Source organism: Rhipicephalus microplus, chromosome 3 (genome assembly GCF_043290135.1).
Source record: "Rhipicephalus microplus isolate Deutch F79 chromosome 3, USDA_Rmic, whole genome shotgun sequence".
Classification (NCBI taxonomy): Eukaryota; Metazoa; Arthropoda; class Arachnida; order Ixodida; family Ixodidae; genus Rhipicephalus; species Rhipicephalus microplus.
In genome coordinates this window covers 58,111,278-58,127,890 of record NC_134702.1, presented here as the reverse complement: position 1 = coordinate 58,127,890, position 16,613 = coordinate 58,111,278, and the positions used below count along the sequence as shown (strand labels likewise).

General features: G+C 46.6%; 1 protein-coding gene across 3 annotated transcripts in view; it reads left to right on the top strand.

Annotated features, from left to right (window-relative positions):
* The window catches only part of Sarm (sterile alpha and armadillo motif), a 264,254-nt gene that overhangs the window by 103,076 nt on the left and 144,565 nt on the right, over positions 1 to 16,613 (top strand). The window contains exon 1 of one of the 3 annotated variants that reach the window (XM_037425191.2): positions 6,652 to 7,252. The exons of the other annotated variants lie outside the window; for them this stretch is intronic. Within the exon in view, the coding sequence (XP_037281088.2) occupies positions 7,028 to 7,252 (225 nt within the window). The 5' untranslated portion in view covers positions 6,652 to 7,027. Of the gene's footprint in view, positions 1 to 6,651; positions 7,253 to 16,613 lie in introns of those variants that run through there. 3 annotated transcript variants of the gene reach the window in all.

Here is a 16,613-nt window from a genome sequence, read left to right as displayed (position 1 = left end):
GTATTGTAGAGTTACGTCAGATCGGATCTGAATGAGTTTACTGCCAGCCCCACTTCGTATAACATTGTCTTTACCTTTTCGGTGAAACTGATTTTGTGCAATCATCCTTGCCACAGTCGCGAACAGCACTTGACAACATGCGCACGAGTACACATAGCCACCGAGAAAACTTCTCGAGACATAGCTAGATATCCAGCGGCTATGCAAGTGTTGCAGGTTCTGCACCGTTCGTAATAAGTTCTTCGCGTTCACAAGTACCAGTGATTACGTTTCGTGCGTCATTTGTGCGTGAGAAAGGCGGGGCACATTTCAATCTGCTTGCATTCTTCGCGTGACCTTCAGATTGGTGGCTATCGCATTCATTGCTTCGCCTTTGCGGCAAAGCTGCGACTTTCCTATCAGCGGCTCGCGTCATGCGATTGCGATTTTACATGTCATGCGATTTCTTATACCATGCGCTATGTAGTGGCGTGGCACCATGAAGGGGAGGCACTTCCAAGTTAGTACTTCAGTCAATTCAGCATACGCCAGCTGTGCCGTGTAATTGCTCCTCCAGTTCACGCTCTATTAGATTGAGTGCATACTTCAATCACCACAATCTTTCACGTCCACTTCCAATGACATATCATCGCCCACTTTATTCACAACCCATGTACTCACACAATCTCTAGGAACTTTAGGCGGGCGCGTGGTATACGCACTCGCAAACATCTTGACCATGAAAATAAAGTCGGATTCTCTCTCTGCGAAGTAGCATAAACAATACTGTATGCTTTGACGCATTCTTGGCCGTTAAACGCCAAACGGGTGCACGTGCCTATATATTAGTAGATGCAGTTTAAGATAAGGTTCAGCACATAAGCGGAATGTTCAAAAGCATATCAACACAAGCTCCAACTAGAATTTCCCCATTTAAAAAAAAAACTTTCAAGCATTCACCGAGTCGTTATTTTTAAACGCACAATCGTATATGCCGGGGTCCACCAAGCCTTAAACTGACGCCATTTCGGCCACTCAGTTCACGTAGGTAAAGCACGCATGAACAAAAACTAGAAGAAAAAGTTTCGTTGATGCTGATGAACCCAGAGTCAAACCCATGTCCTCTCGGTCAGCCGTACCAGGCGAAATGATGTATAGGCCAAATAATTGCCATTTCGAGACACGAAAAACAGCCTATTTCGGAAATTTATTCCTCCATACTTCGAAGAAAAAATCTAAGCCCTGCGCAATTGTAGTAATGAATGCGGATGCATCGATTTCAGAAATTGATCAAGTAGCGCGCAAAACACACTAGCACGTTTTCATAATATGACGCGCACGTACCTATGGCATTTCCGTTTGCCTCATTTTTATATGTGTGCGATGGTGCCTTTTGTGTCCTATACTTCATCACTAAAATGTATCCTCAATCAATTTAAAAATCGCTGTGACTACTACGGAAGAGTATTGTGACTGCTATGTTTTGTCATATTAGGCGAATTCACCATTTAATAAATTTTCTGAAATAGCCCCGCCGTGGTTTTCTAGTGGCTAAGGTACTCGGCTGCTGACCCGCAGGTCGCGGGATCGAATCCCGGCTCCGGCGGCTGCATTTCCGATGGAGCCGGAAATGATGTAGGCCCGTGTGCTCAGATTTGGGTGCACGTTAAAGAACCCCAGGTGGTCAAAATTTCCGGAGCCCTCCACTACGGCGTCTCTCATAATTATGTGGTGGTTTTGGGACGTTAAACCCCACATATCAAATCAAATTTCCTGAAATATCGCGGATTCCCTTTTTTTCTTACAATCGAAATGATGGCTAAAAATTCCCTGAAACAGGGAAAATTACATTCACGGAACAGCACTGACCGGGTGATCTACCCGCTTTGCTATCAGCTTTTTTTTTTTATCTGGTGAACGTCACAAGGACGAAACTGACAAAGCAGACGCGCAGCTCGCGCGCTCACGCGTTTTGTTTTGAACCTTACATGACCTTGAGACACAAACATTTAATTTTATCACCTTAAATCAACATACATATTGATTAACTATTGCACTTCTTTTTTTTTGTCAATTATACAGCTTTGAGACAAAATGTGCCTCTGTGTCTCAACTTGGTCGTACTGGGATCCTTATATTCGCTATCTGCTCTCCCTTTTTCTCAGGTAATTCCACTAATTACCTCTTTATATTACAATACAATAGGTTCCGCGTTGGTCTGCACTTCTACGCTTGCGTGCACGATCGTGCCTTAACTTGTCTCGTCTTTACTATAATAGGTCACTCGCGAAGGCGCCTCTCACGGCCAAGCGTTTACTCTAACATGGCAGTGTCACGCTGCAACCCTGCGGCACTTGAAGGCTGCTTCTTAATGCCACTATCAGTCACTGTGCTGCAACCGTGCACGTATACTTGTTTAAAACGTTAGAGGCTTATGCGCTAAACGTTTCCATAACAGAAAAACCCACTCCCAAAATTTGCTTCCGTGCACCTTGTGACTTGTACAGTAGTACTCTGGATGGATGGAAAAACTTTATTGATTGCCCGGTCTTGCAGACACTATTGACGCATATCTATCTATCTATCTATCTATCTATCTATCTATCTATCTATCTATCTATCTATCTATCTATCTATCTATCTATCTATCTATCTATCTATCTATCTATCTATCTATCTATCTATCTATCTATCTATCTATCTATCTATCTATCTATCTATCTATCTATCTATCTATCTATCTATCTATCTATCTATCTATCTATCTATCTATCTATCTATCTATGAAGGACATTACAGCATAGATACCTCCCACATTATCACTTTTTCTGAGGGTTATGCTACCAGGCAAAGACACTCTTTAATGATAGCTCCTTTATTTCCACGAAATAATTGCTTTAAATACTCTTTCTTCTGTAGAACTATTGCTGATTGGAACAACCTAACTAATAACATTGTAACACAAGAATCACTTTCATTGTTTGAAAAATGCTTAGAGTAGTTCTTTAGTACCATTGATTATATCTTTTGTTGCATTTGTTCCTTTTTGTGTGTCACTAGTAAAATTCGATTATCAGTTGAACGGAATCTTTTTTTCAAGCGATGTATCCTCTGTATATTCTATATACCCTACTTGGCATTTCACTAATTATTTCGAATTTTGTTTCGCATCACTATTTGTGTTGCTTTAACTGTATCCAATATATTGTCCGCGTTATGCATTTTCTGCGTGTATATTATTTTGCCCTTTCAGAATACTCTGTACCTCTGTCTCACACCTGCTATAGTCTCTGTTCGAGACTGCAGTATCAATAAATAAAATAAATAAATAAATCTATCTATCTATCTATCTATCTATCTATCTATCTATCTATCTATCTATCTATCTAATTAGTCTTCGTTGAAGTGCAGTGTCGCTATGACGTCATTGCAGATGACGTCATCTGTGATGCTGTGTGCATTTGTATTTAAGAATAAACGTCTGTCGTCCACGTGTCGGTAATTGGCAGGTGGAAATTGGTATTCGAGGATCACGGGTAAATGGCCCTGCTTTCTCGTGCGCACGAATCATTCAGGAGAAGATTGCGCGAGTGACGAATATATATATACACTCAAGCGTGCACTTATAGGTGTGGCGCACAATGGGAAAGGATGAAAACGACTGAAAAGGAAGAACTTTCCGGAAACGAAAGCAAGGTCGGCACGAGACATTGCGCCAGCTGCCCATGTACTCTGATATCATCATTACGCGGATGTCCTTCATTACCGTGACCACTGATTGTTTCTTCATTTTTCTTCGTAGCTTGATTCTCTTACGACACTGTTCCTTCTTTCCTGTACCACGCTAAATGAACACCGACGAAGTGGCACAAATGACCAACTCGGAAGTTTCTTGCTTATCGATATATTATTTGTCGCCTTTTTAATTGTTCTTCTCTTTACGCAATACATGCTTTATTTGTTCGTTGGTCAATTGTGGGTGGAAACGAAAATTAATGTATATACATGGACACAGCCATGGGCGTGCGACGTTTTAACGTGCATGCTTGCGCATCGCGGAAAAGCGATATATTTAAAAATAATGCCTTCGTGTTATTGGACTATTCTCCGATAGGGAGCTTGCAAATTTCTGGCACACTTTTGGTTGTTCCGCTTTCGGGACCTTCCCGCACCTGTTGCTGCATTTGTATTTTTTTGGCTTGGGGTGCAATTAGTAAATAACGAATAATAATTGTTAAGGGTAAACCAGGATATGATTATACTACATAATTAAAAACTTCCAGGGACCCTAGAGCTCACAAGACGGCTTGAGGGCGAAATCTACGTATTCTTTTTCTTCTTTGTTGATGCCTCTTCTCGGGATCGGGGATCGAACCCGTGTACTCGAGTCTGCATGCTTCATCACTAAATTATGTTCGAGCAGTATCAATGCTTTTTTTAATTACGCATTGGAAACGTGAATCACGCTAGCGATCAGTGTACTTTGAATGCATAGTGATTTTTAAAAAAAAAACAGCAAGTTATGTTTAGGGCATGCGAAGGATGGCCAGTTGGTAGACCGCGCCCGACGAAAAGGGAAGTTAATGAATAGAGGCTGCCCAGACGCTCCTCGGAACGCGTCTTTGTCGTCGAACCCCGTGAGCCTTTGTTCACCGCACCTTGTGCTGCGGAGTCACCCGCACAGCGATAGCGGTGAGCCATACTGAGAAATAAGTGGTCGCTGTCGCGACGCGGCTCCCGACAAGATAATGTGGCGCCATGCTGTAACAATACGCGTGGATATACGGCAGAATTATGTCAACTAACGCCAGACAGCCGACCGGCCGTCTAGACAGGCTTGTTGTCGCACGAAAGTATCATTTAAACTGTACGTCGTTGAAATGACGGAGTTCTTCTTAGCCGATGCTCGGAGGATAGCAAAGTGTGGGAACGCAGAGGCGGAGACCCATCTCTGAGGAAAGGGCAGCTGTTGGCTCCATTGGTGGAGCGTCGAGTATAGGGTTTCGTCCCACGAGCCTGTCTCAGAGGAGACTGGAGGTATTTAATGAGGAGAAATGAAGAGAGGAGGAGCTTGGTGCTCAAGGACGAGATGGGGAAGCGGGGACAGAGGTCGTGCTTAGCGCAGACTATGATCCAAGGTTGATACTACATCAAGAAGTTGGTGTCCATGTGTGGAGTATACGAAGGGCTCGGCAAGTAACGTCGACGTTAATATTAATACAGCCCAGTGCTTACTGTGCGGTTGGTTGGTTTAGTGGCCACCCTGGCCTTTGATTGTAAATAAGTGTCAGTGTGTAAATAAACTGAAGTTTGCCAGGAAGTGAGCAAGCAGTCCAGTCCTTCAACGTGTCGTCGTGATCATCTGAACCATCGGGACTACATCCATCACCCCAATCCTAACTCAGCATATCCACGGAGTGAATGATGATTGGTAGGACGAAGCGTTCGTCAGTCCGTCCGTGCTTTCGTCCGTCCATTCGTTCTTACTTGCGTCCGACAGTGGGGCCGTCCGTGTATCCGTCCTTCCGTTAATGTGACCGTCCCTCTGTCTGTCCATCCGTCCGTTCGCCCGCCCCTCTTTATGGCAGTCCGTCATTGCGTCCATCAGTATGTCCGTCCATCTTTCTAGTGAACATTTCAAGTATCGCCATCTCACATATTTTCATCACGTATTCATCATATCCATGTGCCGCCACCCAGCGGACATTCTAAGGACCGCTCTGTCGGGTATGTGCCACCGGTGGTTACGCACTACAACGAGGTACACACAAGCCACACCATAACGAGCTCCGCCCATAAAAATGTCAATCACGAAGATTGCTCATGCTAACGCTATGTTCATATCGGCGTGCATGGCCGATAACAAGCCGTCCTTTCATGTGGCATTCGATCCCTTGGTGTGGAAAAACAGCGATTAGGTTCTTGGCAGCGATGACGTCGTGTCATTAGAATTTGAAGGTCACCAAACACGCAATCTGGATAAACGGCAGCGTTCGCACGGTGGTCGCCGGCCTGTATCTCTGCTATAGCTCTCTCTCTTCTCTCTCTCTTGCGCGTCATGCGCAGGACACGCTTGAAAGAGCAATACCAACAGCTACACCGCTACGCTGAAGAGCTCTGTACCACTCTAAAGAGTGGTAAAAAGCTCTAACGTTCTGTTTCATTTTATATACTCTTTTAGGTTCAGGAAACAAAGGCAACTAACCAACTTTTGGGCACGATAACTAGCCTTATTTCAGGCAGCGCAGGTACACTAGTGAGGTTCCGTGAAGACCGTTAAACGTGAGCACAGAATAACTTACCCAATATTCTTCCGATACTCCTCATTAGCCATATTCGTCGTGTTCGCATCACGCCGTCGAGGAGAGCGAAACGACGTATATTCACTCCCCTGCTCATTGCACGGTAGCTTGCCTGTCCGGCGCGCGTATACTCTGCTGTATACACAAGCACCCTACTCGACGTCGTCTCTTTTCGTTTCATTATTTTACTCCCCACACTCGCCCGCCGCGGCACGTGTGTCCCGCGTTGTACTCCCCTTATTACTCAATCGCGGCTGAGACGACCTCTCCTCCTAGTGACGTCTTCGCGACGTGGCCTCGTGACGCCGGCCGGCCATCGTGCATGCTGGTCGTATCGTCTGCGTCGTCCAGACGAACGGTCGTCGCGCGCTTGGATGAACGTGTTCTTCAGGGTGCGCTGGCGCGCGCATCGTTGGTCATTATTCGTGCCGTGACATCTTCTGTGGCCGTTACGGACCGGTTGGATCGTCGTTTCGAGTGAGTCTAGCGGTGACACAGTGATTGTTGTACCTGTGTATAGGGTGCGCCTGCTGCTGGATATATACACTTACGCCGCGCCGGTGCACACCTGTCGGTGCGCTCTTGCCAGGACCGGTAGTGGTGCACGGTTCTTCTTTGGTGCTGTCGTCCTTGCTCGTCTACGGACGTGTGGTAGTGCTGGACGTGGGAAGTGCTACTGTTGACAGCTCGTTGTTGCAACAATCGGCGAGCCGGTTGACTGTCCTTCGCGTTCGGCCTCACGTTGAATGGCCGACGTCAACCGCCTTCGGCGGATCAAGCGGTCGTGCCAGAAGATGCGTTCGTGCCGGCGTCTGGGAGTCCTGCGCGCGGTCGTGATACCGAGCGAGCCGCCCGACCGCTCGTCCAGGTTCCGCAACGACCTTCCCGTGGCCCCTCGCGAGGGCTCCAAGACGGCGAGATGGTGCTTCGGTCTGGCCTCGCCACTGGCCCTCACGCTCAAGCCACTCTTGGTAAGAGCCCGTCGATTAGTGCATGCACGCGTCTGTTGCTGCTGTTGTGATTGCTTGTTCGTCCTTATCAGGCACTGCAGTCAAAGTAAAGATTAAGGTTTTCATTCGCAGAACCTTCTTCCAGTGATGCTACTAAATATTTAGACTATCGAGCTGGTTGAGCTTGATATCTTCAAAGTGCGAAGTTTCATTGCAGACGCGATACAAGAAGTGTTAATAAACGCGTGTCGTACACTACGAGCGATGAAACATGCTGTAAAATTTTCACTGTTGGGTAAGCAAAATTTAAAAAAAAAAGGTTTTGGTTGCATACGTCGCAGAAACTCGTTTATTTAGAACTCTAGGCCTAAGAGGACAGCCAGGCCCGGTTGATGTTCGTGGGCGCTTCTCAATTTTCTGACATGAGTATATATATATATATATATATATATATATATATATATATATATATATATATATATATATATATATATATATATATATATATATATATATATATAGTATATTTGGGGGGTGATGCAATAGTTGCGGCTGGTTTGCAACAGTTTCCAACGAGTTTTCTTAGCCTGGCTCATCTCAAGGAATTAAAAAGGAAACAGGCGAAAAAGCAGAAGTTTTCACGCTTCGCATTGAATAATTACGGAGTGCCAACTAGCTCGCATCCATAGGTTCCTACGTCCTTGTGTAGCCAAGGGCCTGATCGCTATGGTGTACTCAGATCAATATCTTCAAGCGCTCATACTGCTCCCTAGATATCAATACGGTCTCAACAAGATGGCAAGTTGGGGCAGTTGGATTAGGTTCATACTTGAAAATTTTTTCTGACTAATAAATCTTCAGTTGTGAGAGCAAGCGTTGTCCTTCTCAACTTCTTCTGTCCGTCTGATTTTTTTTATGTGCGCTTCAACAAAATTTTCAACTTTGCAATATGGTCTATTATTACGTTCACATATTTGACCAGTGTGTGAACAGTTGAGCAGGCGCACAGACATACTCGCGTGGGCAGTGTTCGGAATTCAGCTAGACGGAGAAGAATTTAGTCATTGTCAAATGCGTCGGTATGGTCAAATGAAGACACGAGCCATTGGAACGTGCCAAGTGCTTAAGTCGTAGCTCCGATATGAGCTCCCAATTTTGTGCAACCAGAAGATAAGATAAATTACTGTGCGAGAACTGCTACTACGTTTTAGGGATGACAGCATGGCTAGTGCCACCACAAACATGGCGTAAATCGATCGATAGATTGAAAAAGCTTCATTTTGGTTTCTCGGAACGCGCTATAGCACGTCTCCGGCCACGCCCACGTCGTAACAAAAAGAGCTATAGTCTTTATTCTGCGTCGCGGGTCTGTTAGATGGTCTATAGCCATTCGTTGAGTACGAAGTGTAATAGCGACCTCCAATTTGGACGGCGTGATGGCTTCACCACTGCGTAACGAGGGGCACCGCCACAGCATGTGTTCATACCCCATCTCCTAGCGAAATATTTCATTTTCGCTTGCACACATATGGACGCACGCACGAACAAACATAAAATATGGTGAAGCTACCCACCTCTGCCTTCGAAAAAAATTTCAGGCTACGCAGCTGATCTGCACATCGCGCTATTACGCGAAAACACACCACGTGAACGTCGCAGTACACTCTCGAATATCACCGGGCCTTACTCATCATTACCGTCATCGTATCGGATCAATGAACGTTCTTCACGAAGGGTTTATCGAAGCGTATTGTTGTGGAATGATGCAAGGCTGATTAGCATGGCACTTGCACATTAGTGCGCAGAGTGCAAATAAAGTCCCCATCGCTGACTTCCATTCGGGGGGACGAATACGTGTGACTCGGTGTTCCGACGTATAGCTGGTGCTGCGGCACCGTGTATAAGCCAAAAGGAAGCCGATGCGAGGCGCCTAGTTACAGCGCAACCTTGTACGCTTCTCAAGGTCGATCCTTCCTGCGACCTGCATGGTGGGTCGGCAAGGCACATACAGGCCGGAAGGGTATTTCCCGGGCTGGAAAGTAACCGCGAACACACACGCGCATGCGCACATGTGTCATCTTAACTTGTATACGTTTTTAGTTCGTTCCTCGTCACTTGTATCTTTTTTTTCTTTCATTGTCGCTGGGAGGGCTCTTGCGGCTCCGTTGTTTTACGAAATTGCGTCATGTTCGTCTCCGGTCCGAGTAGCTTTTGCGCGAACTTTGTTTTCGTGTAAATCACAGTGACTGAAAAGAAAACAGGAAAACGCCTTCGCAGATATTTGAAGTTAAGGTGCTCTCTTGCACTCTTCAGTGCTATTTCTGAACCGAACATATACACGCGTGCATGGGGCATTGGCGCACCACGTATAGAGCGACTGTCACCGGGTGCTACGCGGAACTGTTCTCGGAACCTGGACGTGTGATTGAGCTGGGTTGAGCGAGCCGCGATCGATTCTACATTGTGAGGTGTGACGCGTGAAATGCAGTCCGGTGGCTTATATATAGGAGGCAATGTGTTCCTATGCGAGAGAAATGCGTTAGCGTTACTGCTAATTACCCTTAATTAGATCACATCAAACTACCTTGGCAAGTAACAATAGCCATCGACCCGCCGTGGTATAGCTTAGCAATTAAGGTGTCACATTTCTATGCTCGAGGACATTGGTTCGATTTACAGTCATTACAGCCACGTTCTGATGGGAGCGTATTGCAAAAACGCCCACGACCTTTGGATTTAGGAGCGCGCTAAGCAACTCCTAGGTGTCGATTATATTGCGGAGGTCTATCACACTACGTCGCACCAGGATCTATTTCAGACTAGCCAACCCACCTTGTGTTATTCGGATGAATAAAGCCGGGCAAGTGGTCGCAAACCCTCGGCTTCGCACTAACTCATACATCTTGTTTTCCACTTTAGTAACGCCCCCCTCACCCCCCACCACCACTCTCTCTTTTTTACTCTTCCAACTTTCAAACTTCCTTTCTTCTGTGCAAGGAAATAACAGCGCAAAAGACAGGACCAAGGAAGGGAAACGTAGGGCGCTGTTTTTGAATACAAAGTAGCAGAGCTATAGAGCAGCAGGTTAGGACACAAGAAAGCGTCGTATGTGTCTTCTCTTTCCTGGCCCAGTTTTTGTACTCTTCAAGTAATGTTCTTTCTTTTTTAGGGGCGAAGCTTTTTAAAGCGTGGGCTGTGCGTCCCCTGTATGTAGCCACCTCTCATTCAGTTCTTGCAGTGTTCACTAGATGGCGGTACTTGTAGCTGATGATGAAAAGATGCAAGACGTTACAAAATAGGAATGATGTCACATATGGCACGTGTCATTGGTGGAAAGCAATCGTTCGATTTAGTGCGGCGACGTACGCTAGGAGGAGGGTTGTAATAATATCGAGTGGGCAAAATGTATGGAAGATTCATGGTTTACCAGGTTTACCTCCGGAGCTTCGCCCACTCATCATCATTTACTTCGTGAATATGGTGGCACTTTTTTTTTCTTACTTGCACCTCCCAATGCTGATGCATTAGAAACAAGGCGTCAAATGGGTAGGAATGCCATCCCCGTCACTCGAGGTGGATGTCGGTGTCGGAAGACCGAGCAAAAGAGTCGCAAAGTTACAGCGGCTGCAATCAGTGTATACAGCCGGCGATCAAGCTCCAAGTTTTCGCTGTTGTCTCTTATCTGTCGGCGTGCCGGTGGATGGCCGGTCATTTAGTAGGATAGCGTTGGGGCGAAAGGTCAACTACCCCGCATCTCGTTAGATAAGAAGCTTTCGTTTAGGTCAGGAATGAGGCAAGGTGTGAGAGTGTGCTATTTCAAAATCGTATTATACGTTGACCCAATGGAAACCTAAACACGAGAAAAGTCTGAACAAATGCCGCAACGTCAATGTACTCGTGCAAGCGAATAGAAAACCATACATGCTATATCTTCACCAGTCGTCGAAAACTCCATTATTTTTCTCAATTGCTGCCGCCAACATATCCCGTTATTACGGGTTGCAATGTCTCTTATTTTTCATCGATCCATGCCTAATGTAACTTTCTTAAGTAAAAAAATATTAATGAAATATAACAATCTGTCTTGTTCAAGAATTTTGACAAGTTGAACTGGGTGTTCTATATACTTCTTCTCGGGTCCTCGTTTTTTTGCGCTGCCCATTCCAAAGATGCATAATAGTGGTTGTGTCCAATTGACAGGCGTATTCGTTCTGTATTGCTGGTTGCATCTCCCGTAAACTTCTGCATCACCAACCCTTGCATTTATAGTTACCCATCTCAAGCGTACACCTGTTGCAGTAGCCGTCGTCCGGTGGCGTGTTTGACTACCGACCGAACGTGGTGGCTCTATTTTATCTTTTTCGTTACCATGTCGTTGTTTATATACTATCTGAAATAAATCAATGCGTCGGTTACTGCTTTTTTTTTCATGAAAAGTATATAAGGAGGGAAAGGTTTGTATCAATCCCTGGCGTCGGCTACTCCTCTTTTGTAATAGTTTCCATCTCAAATTAGAGAACAATTTTTGATTCGTGTGATGTTATACTCGCGACAAGGTTGCAGATAAGTGTTGAGCCTGGTTATGAGCAGGCAAGTGTGCTTGAAAAAGTGTTTAGCGATTTAGAACACTTCGCATTCTACTATGGGAAAGCAGTGAGCCGTCCCAAATCAAAATGAAAACAATCGGCGAATGTGTTTGAGAGAATTTCATTTCTGAAAGAAGCATACATACACAGAAGACAGTTGCACTTTTAGTTCTCAAGACATTGCTCATATATCGGCGAATGTGTTTATAAAAATTGTTTAACGATTTCGAGTACTTGGTACTCAACCATGGGTGAGCAGTAAGCCGTCACTAAACAGAAACATGTGTGTTTAGAAAAAGTGATTAACGATTTAGAGTACTTGGTACTCTACTATGAGATAGCTAAAAGCCGTCCCGGGCTATTCAGAGGGTTAACAGCCCAACAGGATGCCTTTGTCATATATGAAGTAAACGCGGCGCCGAAGGCGCTTTGTCTCAGAGTCGCACATAACTCATCAACCCATAACTCATCAACCCGTTGGCCCCAGGGCCTGATGGACTCCCTGCAGAGATTTATGTGCAGTTCTGGCCTATCATTGGTCCATTTATGTCACTGGTCATTCGTAAGTGTTCCCGTGATATTACCCTTCCAACCTCTTTCCACAGAGGCCGTATAACACTAGTCCCCAAGAAAGACCAAATGTCCACGCGACCAGAAGATTGGCGCCCTATTACCCTGCTTAATGTAGATCACAAGCTCTTGGCCAACATTCTGGTGCACCGAATCAGACCGTCTCTTGCAACATTAATTGCCCCCAACAAGTATGTTCCATTCCGGGTCGAGAAATACACACCCATACGTTACTGGTGTACTGAATGAAACATTATTCAGTACACCACTAGCCGATGTGCACAAGGACTGTTGGTTTCCTTAGATCAGGAGAAGGATTTCGATTTCATAGTACATGGCTACTCACTAAGTATTTTACGCGCATTCGGATTCCCGGATAAGTTCATTGACCTAATTCACGTCATTTACACTAATTCAGAAAGTACCCTTTACATAGATTCCCGTGAGAGTCACCCATTTCAAGTAACGCGCGGGGTTCATCAAGGGTGTACTCTTTCCCCAGTTCATCTTGGCATTAGAGCCCTTCTTAAAGGCCGTTGAACGTGACCCGCAGATTCGAGGTTTACCCCTACCTGGTAACACTCAAGTAAAGGTCACTGCATATGCAGATGATATTACTCTATATGTTCATAATGAACAGTCGCTGCAGCATGCTCTTGTTACTTTCCATCATTTCGGCGTTATCTCAGATGCAAGGTTAAACTTTTCTAAATGCCAGTATTTCTTTATTGGCAACCCCAATGGTCGTATCAGCATCACGTCGCCTTTACAGTGGTCTCCTAGCATTACAATACTGGGCGTTACTTTTTCTGCATTTGGTGTACAGGACTGCATCTGGTCATCCATTGTGCGAACTCTTCAAAGTGACGTTAAAGAAGCTAGACACTTCGACTTCCCCCTCTTGGAACGCCGATACTGAGCTCAAAAGGTTTACCTCGGAAAATTTTGGTACCTTTGCATTCTGTAAAACCTCCGCTCCACGTGTCTAAAAAAGTGCAAAGCTGCATCAGTTCATTTTTTTTTTTTTTGGTCTAGTGGCACAGAATTATTGTCTCGTCCGGCGTTAGCTCAACCACGTGATCGAGGTGGTTTTGCATTCCCCGACGTTTCCGTCATGGCTTCTACCTTGTGCGAATACTTTACTGCGAATACTGAGCAACGATCGTACGCGCGCTCAGACACTGGCTCGCTACTATCTGGGGCCATCACTACGCGTCTTCCTACCCGCCAGCCAAATTAACCTAGGTCCCCAATCAACTGAATTACCATGTTTGTACTGAGCCCTTCTGGCATTTCACCGACGTTTGGAAGCTACGTGCCCAGAGATAGAGGTGACCGATTCTAAAGTGGTTGACACAATAGCCGCTCTTCAACGGCCCTTGGTGCCCCAGCATCGTCAATCTGTAATGAACCGTGCTTGGAAACCAATAACTGCCGCAGTGTTGCCAGGGCATCTCAGAGACTTTGACTGGCGGTTGGCCTGGGGCTTGCTCCCCACGCGAGATCGGTTGCAGCGGTGGCAGATGGTTCGCACTTCCACTTGCCCCAACTGCGTCATGGTCTAGACCAATCGACAAGCGCCGTTTGAATGTGTGGTTTCCCGCCTTTTTTGGCGTGCGGTTCACTCTGGTTTTTGGGGACAGGGTGTGCGAACTTTCGTGTCCAACGGCCGGTTTCCGCGCGGCCGCTTCTCCACTCTTTTAATAGTTGCGGGGCTGTTGAGCCTTTGGAGAAACCGATGTGAGGCCGTAGCTGCCAATCGCCGCCGGCGTGCTTTGTGGCCAATACTGGGGAGAATGAGACGAGAGATCCTCGCGTTCCTCTCTGACACTTTTCTTCCTCGGGGAGCACAAATTTTTGCGGCATTGGTCGGGCCCTTTCGTCAATGTTGAACGTAAAAGGGTAAAACTCATTGTTCCACCGACGTGGTGCAAAGCAGCGCTTGTTGAGTAGTTGTTCATGATTTCGTTTGTAAGCAATTGTATTTCATTGTATCTATTGCATCGTTATACAGTTCATTCTATCATGATGTCGCACGAATTCTTGTGTACATGAATGCCAACATTGTCATGTATATAAGAGCAATGATGTCTTTCCTTCAACGTAGTGATGTTGGTCGTGGTACATAGATCTGTCGAAGTGCACGTGCCCATTACTGGAATGTTATGAAACTTTTGTTTTTTTGTACACAGTGTAAATAAGCTTTTTCTAAATCCACATGACTGTCCCGGCATGTCCCCCTCTTCCCCGGGGTCGTGTGAGTGGGAAGTTTTTGTTTCGGGCAGAAGGCCATACCCTGGCAACGGGGCCGCCGCTCGGCGCCAGGCGCCAAACAGACGCGGCCTGCCTCCCGGCGTACAAGCCAGGGAGACCCAACATAGGGGCTACCCTTTGGTGCGGTAATTGAGTCATGACACACAAAGCGGACGTACCCTGGCAAGGTGGACTAACGCAACGCGTGGGGCGCGCTGCGCTCACGGCCCGTCTCCTGACCGCTAGGGCCCAGCGAGACACAATCCGTCCGTCGGGGACTACGGGACTACTGTTTGGTGCAGAAGCGAATGCCGCTGCACGCAAACCCGACGTACCCTCGTGAACCAGCACGGCTAAAAGCAGGCTTAGGGCCGTTCCACGCACTTCCCGCACAGCTGCAACGCACGTGCCGGGGCCCCTACCGCACGCAAGCGGGGGACAAATTAGCCAATTGGTGACGCTCTTTCACCCTCCACAGCGTCGCCAATTGGCTTATTTGTCCCCCATTTGTGTGCGGTAGGGGTCCCGGCACGTGCGTTGCGGCTGTGTGGGAAGTGCGTGGAACGGCCCTTAACCCTTCATGAGGAAGGGAGACACCCTCCGCCTCGACGAGCAGAGTCGACAAGCCTGCAAAATGGACCAACACGGACCTTGCGGGTAAAACCCGACAAGTCGACAAGATCACCGTAGCGCATGCAAGAACTAGGCGAACGACCACACAAACTGAACTCGGGGGTGACCGGCGCACTAGGCCGAGTCGTGGAAGTCTTAAGAATGCCATCATTAAAAATTGATGGCTATCTGTCCTCCTGACTCACTGAAAATCGCTGCCGAACGGTGCCACGTTTCGTAAAACTTTTTTGCACCTAGGCGCTGCCACTCTCGGTGGAGGATGAACCAGACCTCCTTCCGCACTTTTGCAAGTACTTCGTGAAGCCCGGGTCGTCTCCCACCAAAAACGGCACAGCACCAGGCCACCAACACTTAGTAGGAGCACGTGACTCGACGAGCAGAAGCGCGTACTGCTTAACCACTCGTCCCGACAGGGGTTGCAAAAACCGAACGGTGACGAAAGGAACACCGGGGTGACCAAACAAGCTAGCTATCCTTCGTTGGAGGGTGGCTGGTAGTGCACACTGAGAGAAGATTTGGACCAGGTCCTCCTTACTGCCGCACAAGGGGCACGTTCCTCTTGTAGGGATATTCGTGAGGGGCCTAAACTTTATGGGCAGGCGCCCTCTGGCCAGGCGGTACATGAATGTAGCGCGCTTGGCGTCCAGGAAACTGGCAGTAATGAACCGCCAGTTAGGACTGTGGTGGGACAGGTCATGTTCGCTACAGCGTTCAGGTAACTACGGAGTGAGTCTATCGACTAGCTCGCGGAGTTCGATCGAAGCTAACTCTATCTCGGGGTCTGTTTAGAACAAAAATGTTTAGCGATTTCGAGTACTTCGTACTCAACTATGGGAGAGCACTTAGCAGTCCCGAAATTCACTCGATCACTTTAAAGGTTTTGACAACACCGTATGAAATGAATCAGGCGTTGGCAAATATATATAAAATCACGGCCCTTAAAGGTGCACTGGTCATTTTGCGTATTTGTATGCGCTATTTTCTAGTATTTGATAATCTCTCGACCGTGGACTTGTCGGCGATCGGTCGTTTTTGATATGGCAGTCTGATCTTTTATCGAGATCATTTGTCATTTTGCGTTACCACGTTTCGTTGTCGCCAAGATATGAATGTACGATGGTCATTGTTGCCCGTAGCGACTGAATTGTTGTGCTGCTAAGCACGTGGATGGATGTCTCATTCCCGGCGAGGAGGAAGGGCAGAGTTAGGAAGGAGCAATGCGTGATGAGATATCAAGAATAAAAAAGAAAGAAAAAAAGAAAGAAACAAAGAAACACAGAAATTTAGGAGCACGCACACGTCAAGCATAACTAGCCCGCATTTTGCACTTACAGCAAGGG